Source organism: Myotis brandtii, unplaced genomic scaffold (genome assembly GCF_000412655.1).
Source record: "Myotis brandtii unplaced genomic scaffold, ASM41265v1 scaffold182, whole genome shotgun sequence".
In the NCBI taxonomy this organism is placed as follows: Eukaryota; Metazoa; Chordata; class Mammalia; order Chiroptera; family Vespertilionidae; genus Myotis; species Myotis brandtii.
The window spans coordinates 2,276,632-2,295,534 of record NW_005356751.1 but is presented as its reverse complement, the minus strand read 5'-3'; the positions used below and the strand labels follow the sequence as shown (position 1 = coordinate 2,295,534).

The window sequence follows — 18,903 nt, the reverse complement described above, 5'->3', positions numbered from 1 at the left end:
GGAGGGAGAGAGAGAGAGAGAGAGAGAGAGAGAGAAAGAGACATCAATGTGAGAGAGACACATTGATTGGTTGCCTCCCGCACATACCCCGACCAGCAGGGATGAACCTGCAACTGAGGTACAATGCCTTGACCAGGAATTGAACCTGGTCAGTCCATGGGCTGATGCTCTAACCATGGAGCAAAACAAGCCAGGGCTGTATTCAAACATTTTTTTAAATGAAGACTGCTTGAACCAAGAATGCAGAATACCAGGGATTGTCTGTTAAACTTTTAAACTCTCCACACTCTGGTTGTGTTACACTACTTCAGTTTTTGCCTACTCTTTAAAGTCTTTCAGTATGAACATGTCTATTAATCTGTCAGAGTATTTATACTCATGTTGCTATATAAGAACTTACATTCTTTGACTGTGAGGTGTCTCCCATGGTGTGCATTCATAACCCGAAGAAGCACAATATATATAACAATTCTTCTGTGTTTATTAATAAAATCCCTGTCTTTAAAAATATTTTCCTAATTATAAAATTGATATATACATATTATAAAAATTTAAATGCTGTAGAAAAATATAAGTAGAACATAAAAGTTCTCTATAATTCCATCTCAGTATACGCAGTGTTAGCTATTTGATCTTCAGTCTCATGAATCATTTTTAAAATACGTACATTTGCTAAAATCTTTTCTCTTGGTCTAATTTACTTAAGGTGCTGAGTCTTTATATTCATGCTCCTGTATATGACTTTGATAGAGTGTCTCCTTATCCCCCAATCCAGAGTGTATATGAAAGAAAAGTTTTATGTTATATTTGAACGATTCATGAAATTACTTGGAAACATTTTACTGAAATCGCTAATACCCAGAAAAAGAACTAGGTGACTTATTGAAAAAACATTTGCACTTTAATAACATTTCTTGCTTCAGGTTAGAGGGTGAAAAAATGGTTAGCATTCTAATCATATTTAGTTTAAAAACATAATTTTTTGTGGGACCCAGATTTACAGTAATTGTTTTATTCCCGGGAATCATTTAAAATGTATGTTTTTTGTTTAGAATTATTTCATTCTTTTGGACATCAATCTAATTTTAAACATTATTTTCAGACCATTAAAAATTTCAACTGAAGACTTCGGCAAACTCTGGTTATCCTTTGCAAATGATGTGAAGCAAAATGTAAAAATGTCAGAGTCTCAAGCTGCTCTGCCTTCTGCCCTGAAGACACTGCAACAGAAACTGAGACTTCATGTTGTTGACATTATAGGTTCGTAGAGTTACGAAAAGGCAATCCCGTGTTTATGAGGGCTTTCTCACAACCAGAATACAGATCAGCTCTCACAAAGTGTCAGATTTCTTAGAGCCATGTTTCCTGTTATTGGTATCTTTTAGAGGAGTGTGTTCTTCAGATTTTATTAAAGATTTTTTGTGGTGAAATATACATAACAAAATTTGCTACTTTAACTGTTCTTAAGTGTACAGTTTAGTGGCTTTAAGTATATTCGTGTTGTTGTGTAACTATTGCCACCATCATCTCCTGAGCTTTTCCTTCTCCCCTAACTAAAACTGTACCCATTAAACAATAGCTCTCATCATCTCCCTCTCCAGTCCCTGACACCTACCATCCTATTTTCTGTCTCTATGAATTTGACGTTAGGTACCTCATAGAAGTGGAATCATACAATATTTGCCCTTTTGTGATTGGCTTATTTCACATAACATAATATATTCAAGGTTCATCCTTATTGTGGCATGTGTCAGACTTTCCTAATGAATACTATTCCATTGTATGAATATACCACATTTTGTTTATCCATTCATCTGTCGATGAACACTTGAGTTGCTTCCACTTTTGGCTACTGTGAATAATGCTGCTCTGAATAGAGGTGTACAGATATCAGAGTTCAAGTCCCAGAAGTAGAATTGCTGGATCATATGGTAATTCTATATGTAATTTTTGGAAAAGTAATATCATTTTTTTAAATGTTTTTTATTGATTTTTGAGAGAGAGGAAGGGAGAGGGATAGAGAGATAGAAACATCGATGAGAGAGAAATATCGATCGGCTGCTTCCTGCACACCCCTTATTGGGGATTGCGCCTGCAACCGGGCATGTGCCTTGACTGGGAATTGAACCAGTAACCTCCTGGTTCATGGGTCAGTGCTCAATCACTGAACCACACCAGGCTATCATATCATTTTTCACAGCAACGGCACCATTTACATTCCCATCAGCGATGTACAAGGGTTCAAAGTTCTCCATGTCCTCACTAACCCTTGTATTTATTTATTGTGATAATTGCCATCCTCATGGGTGTGAAGTGATAAGTGGTATTTCATTATGGGGTTGATTAGCATTTCCTTAATGAGCAGTGATGTTGAATATCTTTTCATGTGCTTATTGGCCATTGTGTATCTTCTTTGTAGAACTGTGTACTGAAGTTCCTTTGTATTAAAGAATTTTTAATTTTTGTTGTTTGTAGGCAGTGAAGGGCTGTTGGCCTGTCAGCTGCTCCCATCCATCCCCTGTTTGCTGCATTTCCGAGTTCATGGTGACGTATTAGCCCTATGGTTTAGATCCTCCTGCTCTACTCTTCCTGACTATTTATTGTATCAGTGTCAAAAGGTGATGGAGGGATCCTAGCAGAAGCTCTTATATTTTACTCCATCAAAACAAATGGTTTACATACATAAACTTATTTACCAAAGTAAATAATTCATGGTACTTCTAATGAAAATGGGGATAATTGCAAATTGTGGTATTATGTGTTTCCTTTATGATTCCTGATCAAGAAAGATCCCCAAGAAACTGTATCCTTAATCTTTTACTCAGGATTGTACAGTATGTTTGGGTCCTAAAGAGTGACCTGAGCTAATGTTATAAACTGCTAATGCTTTATATATCACTTAGTGTAGAGGGACTGAAAATATTTATTTTGTTATAAGTAATTTTATAGCAAATTTACTCTAGTGCTAGCCGATTTGTAGTAAAGTCAAGTTTGAGTTCTGCATTAATGTGGGGGAGACATGGAATTGAAAACCCCAGACCTAATTCACATTTGGCTTTGGAATGCAGTGTGTGCTTTTTGGTAGGCACGTCATTACTTTCAATTATGTTTTGCTTAGTTCAGTGTTGAACTAAGTTGGCACAGCACACACTTAGTTCAAAAGATCCATGAGCATGCTGGGTATTGGGGATCCAATCTGTGATACAGTTATTATAGATAACTTGCTATACATAATTGCAGATAATTTGGCTAGAAAGTTTGTTTTCCATTTGTGTTTATTTTTAATATTAAAAATGAATCACTGTATTTCTATGTTAAATACTCAGAGCCATTTGCAAAATATTATCATAGAGAAACAAAACCCACAAGAGCACACATATAAAAGGACTAAAGCAAACATATAAAAGGACTTCTTAGTTATGGCAAATCTCATAGTTAGTTACCACTTTGGTTCTTTTAGCAGGTTGAAATTTGTGATTAGAGTATAAATGGTAAAACCATTTTCCTGGCCTTTAAATCCACTGGTATGCAGTGGATGCCACCGCAACAGTGACTAAGTATACCATACAGGTCTTCAGTAAAAGACATCATTTTCATGTTATAGTTGTACCTTTGTGGCCTCTGTCAGAACTATTATCAGTCTAATATGGACCAGAATCTTGAGATTGTACATTAAGGTTAAAAACGGAAATTATATTTTATAAAACCTTATGGTGCTGTGGAGATATTTATTATTTCTCTTTTTCTGACACTTCACCATGGAGACTATTCAGGTAATATAGTTTTAAGTTATTGAAGCTAATGCTCTGGTTATTTGGTACTGTGTGTCGCCTAGGTGTGGAATTCTGGTTTTAGGTTATCTCACTAATCATAGCTGATCTGAAAGACGCTAAGGGGATTCCCCAGAGCCGATAGATTTCATTAGTTATTTGTGTCTAGCATATTCCTTCCTAAAAACAAAACAGTATTTTTTAAAATTAAGGTTTAAGTTATTCATTTAAAAAATATGTCATACCTTGTTACGTTCATGCTTTTAAAGACAGCAAAATCTTGCTATAAGAGCAATGAAAAGTGACTGGAGTTTCCTGTGTAGGTTTCTCCTTTTAAATAGAAGGTGAGATTCATCCTCAAGCTCCTAGCAGTGTCACGGTGAAGGGGACATGCTGTCTGTGGAGGTGTGGTGGGCGCTGGTGGCTGCATCATCAGCTTCCTCTTTATTCCTGCCTCTGTCAGCAGCACCCCCACCTGATTGTGCTGTTACTCTGACAAAGAGATAGGAAGTGCCCTCTCACTTTGCAGAGGGATGCAGTTTGTGGCACAGGAGATGCCCCGATTTTTGTGCCCTTACTTCCATGTGTTTGCATGGTCACTCAGGCTGGGTTGAGTGTAGAGCAGTGGATGTAAGGTGCCCAGCAAACCCGAGGACAGCTGATCTGGGAGAGATTACAATGAGCTGCTGCGTTGTTACAAGGGTGCAGCAGCAGTTGTCATGAGAGACATGCTTGGCCTATAGATTGTCCAGTGGTGAGAGACGTGCAGTGGTAGGTGAGGGCTGGGAACATGATTTTGGGTCTTCCAAAGGGAGCGTGGTGTTATTTTGTTCTTTCTGAACCCACTAAATAAAAAGTAGGGTTAAAGGATTTCTACTGAAATGTTTAGTAGAATGTTTACAATTTTTATATTTTTATGGTTTTAAAAACAGTAGGAAAGAGTAGATTTTAAAGAACTTCAGAGCACTATATTTTCTGTCTAAACTAATTCAGTGTTTTAAGTTCTAAATCAGACATCACTAACTTTTTTTGTATTATAGATGTGACTACAAAGTAGGGAGAATGATTGCTGTTGGTAGATCATCTCCTCACCTTATAGTCATCATTTAGTCAAGTGAAGTGAAGCTAGGGGGTGGGGTTACTCACCTGTGTGAATTTTGTGCCAGGCATCTTTGCTGAGAATGCAGGTGGCAGCAAGTGTGAATCTGGAGGGAATGAAGGGAAGGCAGCAAAGTCTTAAGAGCAGGTAGAAGGATCAAGCTCCCAGCAGAATAGTCCCTGTGGAGGCAGGCAGAGCAGGCTCAGGGAACGTGGGTCTGAGTAAGGATCCTTCTAAAAAACTGCAGATGGGAGCTGAGCAGGTACCAAGTGCTTAAGTGCCAAGCATGCCAACCACAGCCTGTGCTCTGCAGAGGAGCATTGTTTTAAACAATATTCTATCATCTACCAAATAGTTGTGGTAAAAATGCAGTATTTTATTTTTTTCCTTTATTTTATTTCATGTTAATAATATTTTAAAATATCGAGCTATTTGTCTTAATTTTTATGGATAAATGTGGTCTTTGTCTCATGATTGTGAGCCACTAAAGTGCACTGAACCTATTCATATGTCTTTAAGGTGTTTTGCTGTGTTAAAATTTTAGGAGGGAAAAATGCAACAGAATAACAACTTAGTAACCATTGATTACCTTGTTTTGGAGTTGAATTCTGTAATTTGAAATAATTCAGTGAAACATCTAATAAATACAAAGTGATCTATACGGTTCTTTGGTCTGTGTATTTTTTTTATCTAAATAGCTGAGTAATAGTACTATTCAATAATTTGATAAGCATTAGCTAAAAAGAGTAGAAACAATTGGAATGGGATGAAAAGAGTAAGTTACTCATTAAGGCCCATAAGAATCTGGTCTAATAGGTTATTAAAAATAAAGATATTGCTGTTTTTATGTTATGTTCCGAGAGAACTTTGTGGGCTTCCGACAGAGTGTGGATGATCCTCAGGTGCCTGTCCAGACTCCCAGCTTTCAGTCTAGCCTGGCCAGAGATCCCAGAGTTCTCTTTCTTTAATGCCCACTCCTTACAGCTGCCTCCAGATGGATGAACCACAGTAAGTCAGATAAGACTCTGGATCTTTTGGCCATCTTGTTGTATGCATATTGTAAAACACAAAGCTAGATCAGAAGTGGCTTTTAAATCTCACTGATTTATGCCTCCTATTGGCTAAAATGTAGGGCAGGAAAACATAAGATTTGAAGCTTCATCTTTGGGGCACTGAGGAGTTTAAATGCCCACAGTAGTAATTGAAAGGAAAAGGGCTCTTGAAGGCCAGAGTGGCTTGCAGCCAAATGGACCAGGGTTAATGATTGAATGAAAGTTATTTGTTTGTGTGCATAATGAGAGACTGAGCTTTTTATGGTGGAACCATCTGTATATTTTTATGTCCCTTTTGTCTGGTACATAATAGGCACTCAGTAATAGGCAATTGGTTTATTGAATGAATGACCTACCCCCTCAAAATAAGTAATCTGAAACCAAATAATGTCCAGGGATTGATTTTAGTAATACTGTGGCTCTCTCAGAAATCAAGTGATCTGATGTGGTTTACAGATACAAATCAGTGAAAAAGGTTCCAGTGAAAATACCTTGTGCCAGTTTGGAGAGAAGAAACATAACTGCTTGATGAGATTCTTGCCAGCCTGAAGGCTAAGTCCTGTGAAAACTTCCATGGCATTTAAGAGATCTCTTAGAAATTATGACTTGGGCCTGGCCGGCATGGCTCAGTGATTGAACATTGACCTATGAACCAGTAGGTCACAGTTCCATTCCAGGTCGGGGCACATGCCAGGGTTGTAAGCTCAATCCCCATTGTGGGGTGTGCGGGAGGCAGCCGATTGATGATTCTCTCTCATCATTGATGTTTCTATCTCTCTCTCCCTCTTCTCTGAAATCAATAAAAATATTAAAAAGAAAGAAAAAAACAGAAATTATGATTTGGAGGAGGGGGACCTGTCTGAGTTATGGCAGATGTCCGTAAAGTTTTACTGGTCTAAAAGAACTAGTGCTAGGACAGAAAGCAGCAGATATTTGGTCAGTGAAGTTAAAGTTAAATACTGGGAGCTAGTGACTATGACAAGGCAGATTTACCAGCTAAATTAGCATCGCCTGTTTAGAAAAGCACACTGATAACGGAAGAGACAACTATATTGACATTAATAGGGTCAGTAGCATCAGAAAAGTAGGGGAGGAGCAGGCCCTCGGGGATAAAGCATCAGGAAAAGGAGATACTTAAAAGGAAATGTGTTTCATTTGTGTCACATGGGAAGATGTATGCTAGGTGCATGAATCCAAGATAGGAGGGTACCCAGAAAATGAGCCCCAGAGAACCCTGAGCACTTGAAGATGGGCCTGGATGTGAGGTAAGTACAGATGATGTCGAACTCAGGAGTTGCTTGAAGCAGCTGTAACACTGAAAAAGCAGTGGGTTGCAGCTTGTTTGTGGGCTTTGTTCCAAGGGAAGGAATCAATTTCCTTTAGTTATTTTAAACTATTTTCCTAAGTGGATGAGTACTTTTACTTCCCTAAAACATTAAATTGCCAATGTGACTAAATGGCTGACCTCAGGAAGTTTTTCCCTAATGGGGTCTGGCAGGACATGTGCCAAATGGTTAGAGGCTGGAGCCAAGAGATTATTTATATTTCGGTGAGAGAAAAGTAATTAGAAAGCTATTTAATTGTACATTTCTCTATCCCTTATGAGACAAGTAAGAACAGAGGCAAGGCATGGGTGTTCTTAGGGAGAGGCATTTGGTCTGAATTGTTACCACGTAATTGAATGAAGGTAAGGGCAAAACCAGTGATTAGAACGAGCTGGTCCCTTGATGATAGATTATCACGGTATAAGAATTTATTTTTTCGCCCTAACCGGTTTGGCTCAGTGGATAGAGCATCAGCCTGCGGACTGAAGGTCCCAGGTTCGATTCCCGTCAAGGGCATGTACCTTGGTTGCAGGCACCTCCCCAGTAGGGAGTGTGCAGGAGGCAGCTGAATGATGTTTCTCTCTCATGGGTGTTTCTAACTCTCTATCTCTCTCCCTTCCTCTCTGTAAAAAACCAATAAAATATATTTAAACAACAACAACAACATGATTTAAAAAAAAGAATTTATTTTTTCATCTAGTTGACTGACTAATGGTTGATGGGGTCAAATAGAAGAGTTATTGTGAGCTATGGGAAAAATGAAATGATTTGAACACAAACATTGGACCAGTCTTCACCTACAGAAGTGATGAGTATCTTTTGTTACTCCTAAGGAGCCTTTTTGAGCACACCTGGGTTTATGCTAATGAGCTGACAGAGTGGGGCCTGTATTTAGCCTCAGAATGAGGTTGGTCACCAGAAAGACCAAATGATTAGAGTTGGAACTTTCAGCCCCATCCACTGACCTCAGGGGAGGGGAGGTTTGGAGCTGGAGGTTAAGCTCTATAAAAACAATGGGATTTGATGAGTTTCCATGTTAGTGAAAGTATCCACATCCTGGGAGGGTGATGCACCCCAGCTCCATGGGGACAGAAGTTCCTGCACTCAGGACCCTTCTGTTTCTCACCGTATGTACCTCTTCATCTGACTGTTCATCTGTAACCTTTATAATATCCTTTGTAATAAACTGGTAAACAGAAGTACCTGGTAAATATTTCTCTGAATTATCTGGGCCACTCTAGCAAATTAATTGAGAAGGGGGTTGTGGGAGCCTCCAATTTATAGCCAGTTGGTCAGAAGCACAGGTGACAACCTGAGCTTGCGATTGGCATCTGAAGTGGGGGCAGTCTTGTGGGACTGAGCCTTTAACTTGTGATGCTGTCTCCAAGTAGATAGTGTCAGAATTGAGTGTATTTGTAGGACACCTAGTGTATGTCTGCTAAGAACTAGAGAATTGCTTCATGGTGTGGGAAAAAAAGCATCATTTAACAAAAATGATTTATATTTAGGTTGTACAATGTGGTTTTTTAAAGGTGTATAACATGATGGTTTAATTAATGTACATACATTGTGAAATTATTACCACAATCAAGTTAATTAACACATCCATCACCTCATAGTTACTTGTTGTGTGTGTGGGAAAAACACAAGATCTTAGAAAATTAAGTATATAATACAGTATTATTAACTATAATCACCATGCTGTCCATTAGACTGGGGACCTTTTACAAATTCCATACCCTAAGCCATTAAATCAGAGTCTCTGAGGTGTGGGGCTCAGGCTTCAGTAATTTTTAAACTCCACAGGTAAGTACAATTCACAGCCACTACTACTGTTTTAGATGCAGTCTCACCCTCCTCTTCCTCAATGGGATTGTTTGTGATTGTGTTTTCCCCATACCCACTCCTGCAATTGAGATCGATTACAAGTAATTCACTATTGAGTGTTTGGGAGGTAAGTAAGGGAATTATTTGGAAAGATTGGGCAGGTGTGGGGGAGGAATCTTATGTGAGTATATAAAATGTTGTAGGTCCTGTGGAGATGGTGGCAGTAGCAGTTAGGGTTTGAATTTCCCTGAATCTCCACACAAAAATGGTCAGAGAACTACATAGCAAAACCAAAAACCCACATACAATTTTTCAACAAAACTAAGTGACAGGGTCTCAAAATGCAAGAAGGTGGTAACAAGTCATCAAAGCCAAAATATGTGCATCTTATTTGCATCTTTGCAGGAGGAAGCAAAGGGAAGCAATGGTTATCTAATAGACCCGAGAACAGGACAACTCAATAGCCAACAGGTCTCTGGAAGGCACAGTGAGTCAAATTGAGGTTAGCATCTGAAACGGGACAGGGTGTTGCACAATTCACAGGGAATGAGTGCAAGTCACAGTAAGGTCTGAAGCATTCTAGACTGTATGAACCCTTGAAACTGACTAGTTATGGTTCTCTTCCAGAAAAGGACAACATACTGAGTAAAAACTGCTTGGAGAGGTATCAAAATTGAGCAAGATACATAGGTGCTGGTATCATATTGTCAAATTTAATTCCTGGCTCCACTTATTACTAATTTGTACCTTTGTGGAAATTACTTAAATACTCTGTGCTCCAGTTTCCCATCTGTATAATGGGGATAATAATACCTACCTTATAGGACTGTGAAATGAGTTAATGCACATGGTGGTTCATGTGATCATGATCTGTCAGTTTCTATATCAGTTTCTTAGCATCATTATGAGAAAAGAAACAAAGAGAAGGCAATAAATATACAGGAAAAAGAAGGTCCAGATAAAAGTGGGAAAAGTTAACAGAGTCAGAAAACATCAGAAAGCAAGTTGCTATTTTATTAGTATTTTAACATTATAAAAAACACACAAGAAAAGCTTTGTAAAGTCAGAAAAGTTACTCTGAAACATGCCTCCTAAATATTTAGGAAAATAATTTTATAGAGATATAAACAACAGAAAAAGATACTATGGTCAAATCCCATATAAACTCTGTAGGGGTGGGAGTGGGAGGGGGAGAGAGAGAGAGAAAGAGGAAGAACATAAATTAGAGCTATATAAACTCAAATGAAGTGAAATGGTGGTAAATATTCAAAGAAAGTGTTAAATATTGAAGCTAGGCAAAGAAGGTCCAACATATGGATTGTAAGAGCTCCTATAGAAGACGTTCAAAGCACAGAACCAAAACTAATATGAAGCAATAATTTCAGGAAACATTCCTGAGAGTGCAATTAAAAAAAAATGATTTGAAACTAAAAAGACAGTGCATACCCAAGGATCTCAACTGGCAAACACCAAGACGCCATTCTAGTAAGATTACTAAACCATTTTAAAAATAGAAAAAATTTGTTGACGTCTTTTTTTTTTTTTATCTAAGAAAAAAGAGCCAGTGACTTATAAGGAAAAGAAGTTAGATTATTATCAGACTTTTTGACATTTGCTTTATACCAGAAGAAAATAGAATAATACATTTTAAATATTCCAGGAAAGATGTAAACCAAGAATTTTATGCTCAGTAAAATTGATCTTCAGGTACTAGTATAAAGAGCACAAACTGTTGTCAACATATAAGGAGTCACAGCATACTGTTCCTATGAACGCTTCCTGAGGAACTTCCTAGAGAATGAGATTCAGAAGGGCTGGTTGTAAGCATAAAATACATGCAAAACTAGGAATAGAGAGAATTAAAGGGAAGAAAGTAATGGCTATGTGCACTGACAATGTAGATACAGTACAACTGAAAAAAAGAGGGAAGTAGAAAAAGCATATGCAAAATTTAAAAAGCACCTTTAGTAATTGGTAGTGGTAGTATTATCTAAGATTCTAATGTGGGATAAAACAAATGATTGATTATGGGCTATTTTAATTTTGTCATAATCTGTATCTTTGGATTCTCAGTGGAAGAAAGTAAACAGTTATAGAAGAGGGTGAGTAAACTCTGTAGTTTTCATTTTGTGTTGAGGATACACATACACACCCCTAGTACCCACATTATGGTCCTGAAATACTGTAACACCATGTCCCACTGAAAGAAGCTAAGGCTTCTTGTAGAAATGGTTCATTCCAGGTCTGGGGCAGAAATTGTACAAAATGAGCCTAGAATGCCTTTTATACCAGATGGTAAATAATCTATCAAAAACTACTAAGTCATAACAAAAGACACAGTAGCTAACTTGAAGAGGCTCCCACTGGCCAAAAATTACACAATTTGAGCTTCAGTATAGGTATGCGTTGAAATCCAAATATGCTTAAATCCTTGAATTCATAATGCTTACTAGGGAATAAATTCATTGTCTTGAAAACTACCAAATACAGAAATTAAACCACTGGGTAGCAAAATAGATGAAGAGAAGCATCTTTTAAGTATTCCTCCTAATAAATGAAAACAAATGATGGAATACTTACACTTTGCAATGGTCAGTGTATTAATAGATCTAGGCAGTGGACACCAATTAATGACTGCTAATATTGAAAAGAAAGGCAACCAGATGTTTTGTGTCTCCTGATGAAAGACTACAAATCACCTATAGACTTATCCAAAATGATAGAATAATGTGAGTTTGTTTAAATCTTTAGATTGAATTGCCAACTTGCAACTCAAAATACAGAGGGCAGAGGAATAAGTTTAACTGCACCACAAGTTTGCAATCAGCAAAATTCAGACAAGAAAATCCTAGAGGCCAAATGGCCTGGGTTCTTCAACAGATGAGGAAAAGAAAGGCATGAAGAGGAATCTTCAGATTAAAAGGGACATATCAAGTTTCTTAAAAATGGGCAAGACTATAGTGTCCAGGGATGCACAGCTGGGTATTAAAACGAAAAGAAATACAAGAAAGTGATTGAATTAACAGCCTGGGTAGTATTACTTTGGGGGCAGGAAATGATGATTGGAATGGAGCTTTTTGTGTGACTGGCAAAGTGTTATTTTTTGATCTAAGTGGTATAACAATAGTTTCCCCTTATTGATAGTTTATTAAGTTACTCATATTAGCCTTTTATTACATAGGGTTATCTATAATAATTATAATATGTTAATCTCTGTTGTATCTTCTTTGGAGAAGATGGGGGCAGCAAGACTACCACTGCCTGTGGAGAAGGAAACACATCATTTGCTCAGTTTTAGTTTCTCTCCTTTCCAAAGACTTTTCACAGTGAACCATCCACAAGATGTGACATTTCGTTCTTCTTCTCCTTTCCCTTCCATTCTTTGGTGATGTAATAGGAGAGAGCAGAGATCTTAAATGTGTATGTGGTTTGGCTGGGCTCTTGTATAGTTGTGATTAGCCACGTGGAGATTGTGAGCTGGTAGCTGCTGCTCCTTCAGTGGCATCCCTTACCCTTTGCTCATCGGGTGGTGGATGAAGCAAGTCCAGTGACAGTCTCCAGAAAGGAGACAGTGGAGCCACTGGCTGGAAGAAGCTCGGGTTTTGGGCTGAAGCAGAGTTCTTTCCCTGTCAACCTCCTTGGACTGTAACCTGAATTAAGAATAACTATTGGGTTGTGTTGAGCCACTGGGATTTTGGGGTTTGTTTCAGCACCCAGCTTTACCCTGATTGATGCAACTGCTTAGACCCATGCTGTCCAATATGTTAGCCACTGGCCGTGTGTGGTAACTGAACTCTTGAAATGTGGCTAGTCAGAATTGAGACGTTGTTCTAAGTATAAAATAAACATTGGATTTTAAATATTTAGTACAAAAATGTAAAGTAGTAAACACACAAATATTAATTTTACCTGTTTCTTATTATTTTTTACTGTGGCTACTAGAAAACTTTAAACTTACATATGTGACTGCATTTCATTATATTTCTATTGGATGGTCCTCTTTGGATCTAATGTTTAACCAAGATCTCAATTTATCCCGACCGGTGTGGCTCAGTGGTTGAGTGTCAACCAATGAACCAGGAGGTCATCTGTTCTATTCCTGGTCAGGGCACATGCCCGGGTTGTGGGCTCAATCCCCAGTAGGGGGTGTGTGGGAGGCAGCTGGTCAACGATTCTCTCATCATTGATGTTTCTCTCTCTCCCTCTCTCTGAAATCAATAATAACATATTTTTTACTTAAAAAAATCTCAATGTATAGTCCTGTAAAGATCAAATCTAGAAAAAGCAATCAGTGATTATTCTATCCCTTACTGCTAATCCTAACATTAAATCCATTATTCTTAAACTTTAATGGCAACTCAGAGAGAATTATGTCTTCTTAAAAGAAAGAATTTCCCTCTACTTCTGGAAGAATTTTTATTTGTTCCTGTATTTGTCTCTTTTCTATATCTAACTTATCTTTGTCTAAACTGCTATTAATATGTTTTTCAGTTCAGATATAATAATTTTCATTTCTAGAGGTTCCTATTTGGGTCTTTCTTGTATCTTCAATTTCTCTCTTCAACATGCTTATGTTTCCTACTACTTTCTTAAACTTATGGAATGTATTTGTAATAGCTGTTGTAATGTCTTTGTTGGATAATTCTGGCATCTCTGTGCTTTCTGTCTGTTTCAGAGTCCAGAATGCTAACCACTGCATAATGGGGCCCATGTCTGTGTCTGCTGATTGCATTTTCTCCTAGTTATTGGTCATATTTTCCTGCCTTTTTGCATGCCTAGTGATTTTTACTAGATGTCAGACATTGTGAGTTTTACCCTGTTGGGTGCTGGATTTTACTGTATTCTTTTATGTAGTGTTAGAGTTTGTTTTGGTGCACAGTTCGATCACTTGGAGTTTGCTCATTTCAAGAGCTGCCTATAAACTTTATTATGTTGAGTCTAGAGCAGTCTTTAGTCTAGCGATAATATATCCCCACTAAGAACACCCTTCTGAGGATTCTACCTCTGTATCATGACGGCACTGTGGCTGGTGGAAACATAAACTATTTCCACCCCAAATTCTAGCCATCCTTGCCTCCCTGAACTCTTAGAATTTTTCCTCTTTATCTTGTGCCCTGGAAACTGCGTGTAGGCAGTAAGCTGGGGCAGTCATAGGCCTTGCCTTGTTCTTGTTTCCGTCTCTCAGGGAAATCAGTCCTGTGTTGATTAGTTTTCAATTCCTAAAAAATTCATGATTTCATATAATTTCTCTAGTTTCTTAGTTGTTTAAGGCAGGAGGGTAAATCTAGTCTTTGTTATTCTTGGCCAGAAGGGTTAGTTCCCCAGCCAGGTTATACTTTTGTGAGGGACACATCCCTATCCTGTTCTAGGAATTCCTGAGGCCCTTGATCAAATTCCATATAGAATTTGGAAGGAAGAGATATGTATTACTGTGTGTAGACACAGAACCCTTCTCTGTATATTTTAGGTTTGGTCAGGTTATCCTAATATATAAAAAGCCAGGGGTCGTCACGACCAAAACAACCGGACAGATGACCAAACAGCAGGCTGCGTGGGGCGACCAGGCCGGCAGAGGGGTTAGCGAGGGACGACCAAAGGACTGAACAGCAGGCTGTGTGGGGTGACCAGGCCAGTGGGGTGGGGGGCAGTTGGAGGCGACCAGGCTGGCAGGGCGGCAGTTGGGGGTGACCAGGTTGGCCGGGGGGGCAGTTAGGGGTGACCAGGCCCGGCTGGGGGAGTGGCAGTTGAGGGCGACCAGGCCGGCAGGCAGAGGTGGTTAGAGGTGATCAGGCTGGCAGGGGGGCAGTTAGGGGCCAGCGGTCCCAGATTGTGAGAGGGATGTCTGACTGCCCGTTTAGGCCTCGGTCACATCCGCAGCTGGTGCCAGAGCCGCTGATTGCACTCACTGCCGGCACCGGCCATGCTCGCACCTGCTGCCAGTGCCCAGCGTTGGTCCCAATTGATGGGCGCTGTCAGCAGGTGCGAGTGGCAGTTGCCAGCCCCGATTGCCCCTGAGGGTTTCTCCACCTCCCCCTGCTCCTGAGGGGCAATCGGGGCAGCGACTGCTGCTTGCACCCACTGACGGCTCCGGCCCCACTTGCACCGCTGCTGGTGCTGGCCCCAATTGCTCCGCGCTGTCAGTGGGGGCGAGCAGGGCCGGCGCCATCAGTGCATGGGAATGGTGGCAGTGGGAGTGGGGCTGCTGGCAGTCAGGGGACCGGGGCCATGGCGGGAGGGGGCGCAGAGGATGGGCCGAGACCCACCCCTGTGCCCACCGCAGCCTTGCAGCCCATAGTTCCTTTCAAGGTGCACAAATTTGTGCACTGGGCTCCTGGTTAAAGATATAAGCCTACATTTAGAAAGTTCAATTAGGATAAAAAGGAAGAGCCCCTTATGTGTCTGGCATGGCAGTAAGGTGTTGATTAAGAAAGCAGAGTGGAGTAGAAAATGATTTCTGAAATCTCATCAGAATGAAGCCTTTGAAGTTTTGCATCCACAAGCACTGCCTGACAAGCCAGGAGGGCACGAGCAGAGGTAGCCTCAGGCTAAGAATTCTATGGTAGGCTGGTCTGAGCTGAACTCTCCCTGGCATTGGGAGTGGTATTTGGGAATGTTCTTTGTGGGAGAATACTGTGGACTTTGAACTACTGATTTGTCTGTGCATAATAATAGGAGCTTTTTTTTTTTTTTTTTTTTTTAGAGAGTGTTCTTATTTTTAAAGTTTCCTAATGGACATGAAAGTTACACATGTTGAAAATGTTGTTAGCTCCTGGGCTGCACAACAGAGTTTCCCTTCCCAACCTCTTCCTCTGTATTCACGGTGTCCTTGTCACGCTGTGGATCTGACCAGTCTTGGCATTTCTGTTAGATTTTTCTTTAAATGAAGTAGTGGTTCTCTACTAAATTATTTCTTGGTTTAAGAAGTAGTATTACTTGTCTGAGTTTCTCTTGGAAGTTGGCTAGCACAGCCAATGGCAGGTGTGTCCTTTGTTCATAGAAGATCAGGAATGGAGGGTGCCCTCACTTCCTCTTCTGAGCTCAAGGCAGACATTGCAACCTACCACATTCCTCTTACCACTGGACTCAAGACTCAGCTTCAGTTTCCTTCCTACCACAGCTCTTCAGGCATCCATCACTGGTTAGTCTGAGTTAGCTATTTGAAATGAGTCTATTTGCCCTCTATTTTAAGGAGTACAGAGTTGGTTTAAAGTATCAAACTCCCTCACATTAGAGGGTTCCCAGCTTGTAGACTGCAAGTACCCCTCAATCTTACCTCTCTCTATAATTTATCTGCTAGCTTATATAATAAAAGGCTAATACGCAAATTGACTGAATGGTGGAATGACCGGTTGCTATGACGTGCACTGACCACCAGGGGGCAGACGCTCAACGCAGGAGCTGACCCCTGGTGGTCAGTGCAGTCTCACAGTGGGAGCGCTGCTCAGCAAGAAGCCTTGAGCTGGGCTCACGGCTGGTGAGCACAGCAGCGGTGGCGGGAGCCTCTCCTGCCTCCCTAGCAGTTGGACATCCCCTGAGGGCTCCTGGACTGCAAAAGAATGCAGGCTGGGCTGAAGACCCCCCCCCCCAAGTGCATGAATTTTGTGCACTGGGCTTCTAGTCTAGAATAATACTCAATCCCTAATTAAATCCTAAAGGTCTCCAAAGAAATTAATTTGTCATTACAAAAACAAGGAAAGATTTATTGAGTGCCACTGGGTCAAAAGCTAATCCAAACACAGTCATGTGCTTGATTTCCCTAAATCCCTGAACACAGATATTATTTTCCTATTTTTTAAAAAAGATTTTTTTATTGATTTTTAGAGAGAGGGGAAGAGAGAGAGAGAGAGAAACATCCATGTAAGAGCTGCATCTATCAGCTGCCTCCTGCACGTCCCCTACTGGCGAATGAGCCTGCAACCTGGGGATGTGCACTAACCAGGAATCAACTGGCAACCATTTGGTGTATGGGACCATGCTCAACCAACTGAGCCACACCAGCCGGGCTGTTTTCCTATTTTATTAATGAGAAAATTGAGGCTCAGAGAACTTAAGTGACTTTCCTAAGGTCATACAGATATATAGCAGTAGAGATAGTACTTAGACTGGGATATTATGATTGTCCTTAAATATCCTCTGCCTATTTTATTTCATTTTTTTTTTCCTTCCATACCTCTTGGCTTTGGTGAGAAGCAGCTGGCCCTTTGGGAGTTCTGCCAACTAGACGGTGCCATAACTCATGTGAGCAGATTCACATGCCTGTCGCTGGATGGGTTCTTCCTTTTTTGCTCGAGAGAGACACGTTTTACGTTTTCTTTTCTTGGTTACTTCCAGATTTAAAGCTGTTCTGAATGCTGAGAATCTAGGTAGTCTAAAGAAAATTGAGAAATTACAGTCATTTTTTTAAATTTTAGATTAATTTGGCAGTTGTCAGGAAATTAAATTATGCTACAATTACTTTATTTAATTGAAGCAGGTAATTGTGAATCCAGAGGAATACTATTTTCAATGAGTCATTCATTGATAATTGATTATTCACTGATACTTTGTGTGTATTTTGTATTAGAACAATGCTCACCTAAAAGTAAGTGATAATCAGATTAATCTAGAATACATACACAGATACACCCACAGGTATATGTATAATTATTTAATGAAATAAATGTGTTTGAAATTATTAACTCTTTTATTTATATACATGAAATACCTTTTTAAAATAAATGAATTATTTCAGTTACATCAATTTGAGACCCTTTGAATATAAAGTTTCTCAGCTAATGTGCCCTGCCTGCTCCCAACAGGGCATAATATAGAATCATCAGACCACCAGCTCCTGTCCAGAGTGCTGGGAACAAGCCCAGTGCTGCAGGACTGGAGTTCAGGATGCGTGTCTTGGCCAGGGGTGGGGCTGGCTGTCTGAGGCCACATTTTGAGGTTTACTGTCTGGTCTGAGGGAGGGGTGGTTGCCAGTCCCAGAAGCCTAGAGAGGAGAGGGAGCAAGTGCCAGTGGTCACACCAGGCTTCCCATGTTGTCCCCAGACCCCCCATTGGAGAACAAGGTGGGCATGGCCTGTAGAGCAATGTATTCAAATTTTTCCACATCCTCAGCAGCACTTGTTATTGTCTGTTATTTATATTATATCCATCCTAGGGGTGAAGTGGCATCTCATTGGTTTTGATTGCATTTCCCTAATTTTATGATGTTGAGCATCCTTTCATGTGCTTAACAACATGGAGAAATATCAGTAATCCTTTCCCCACTTTTAAATTGGGTTACTTGTTTTATTGTTTAGCTATAAGTTCTTTAGATATTCTAGATACTAGACCCTTATCAGATGTATGATTTGCAAATATTTTCCCCATTCTGTGGGTTGTCTTGTCTGCGGTGTTTACCTATGCCGCCATCTTGGTCTCGAAAAGTCAAGACTCCCAACTTTCTTAATAGTATCCTTTGAAAGCACAAAGGTTTTTAATTTTTTGTTCAGTTGCTTATGCATTTGGTGTCATATCCAAGAAAATGTTGCTTAATCCAAGGTCACACAGATTTTTCACCTATATTTCCTTCTTAGCATTTTCAAGTTTTAGCTCTTCAAAAAGATGAAAATTCCAGGACACATACTAAAAAGATGGGATACCAGGACAATAAGTGTATTACAGTTGTCCCTGGCAAACCATGACATCTGGTCTCCGTACTTCTGATGGACTATGGGAGAGAGCCAGCTTGGGGTAGGTGAGGGCAGGGGCAAAGGTTGATAAAATCTTTTATGTTTTTATATTAATACTAGAGGCCCGGTGCACAAAAATTTGTGCACTCGGGCGGGGGGAGGGGGTTC

The 18,903-nt window shown here is 39.8% G+C and overlaps 1 protein-coding gene across 4 annotated transcripts in view; it reads left to right on the top strand.

Annotated features, from left to right (window-relative positions):
• AP4E1 (adaptor-related protein complex 4, epsilon 1 subunit) overlaps positions 1 to 5,530 on the top strand; it is a 66,980-nt gene extending 61,450 nt beyond the window's left edge. For all 4 annotated transcript variants that reach the window (XM_005863937.2, XM_005863938.2, XM_014537796.1 and 1 more), the window contains 2 exons: positions 1,103 to 1,260; positions 2,476 to 5,530. In XM_005863937.2, the coding sequence (XP_005863999.1) occupies positions 1,103 to 1,260; positions 2,476 to 2,636 (319 nt within the window). In that variant the 3' untranslated portion in view covers positions 2,637 to 5,530. The remainder of the gene's footprint in view (positions 1 to 1,102; positions 1,261 to 2,475) is intronic.
• Positions 5,531 to 18,903: the final 13,373 nt, after the last annotated feature.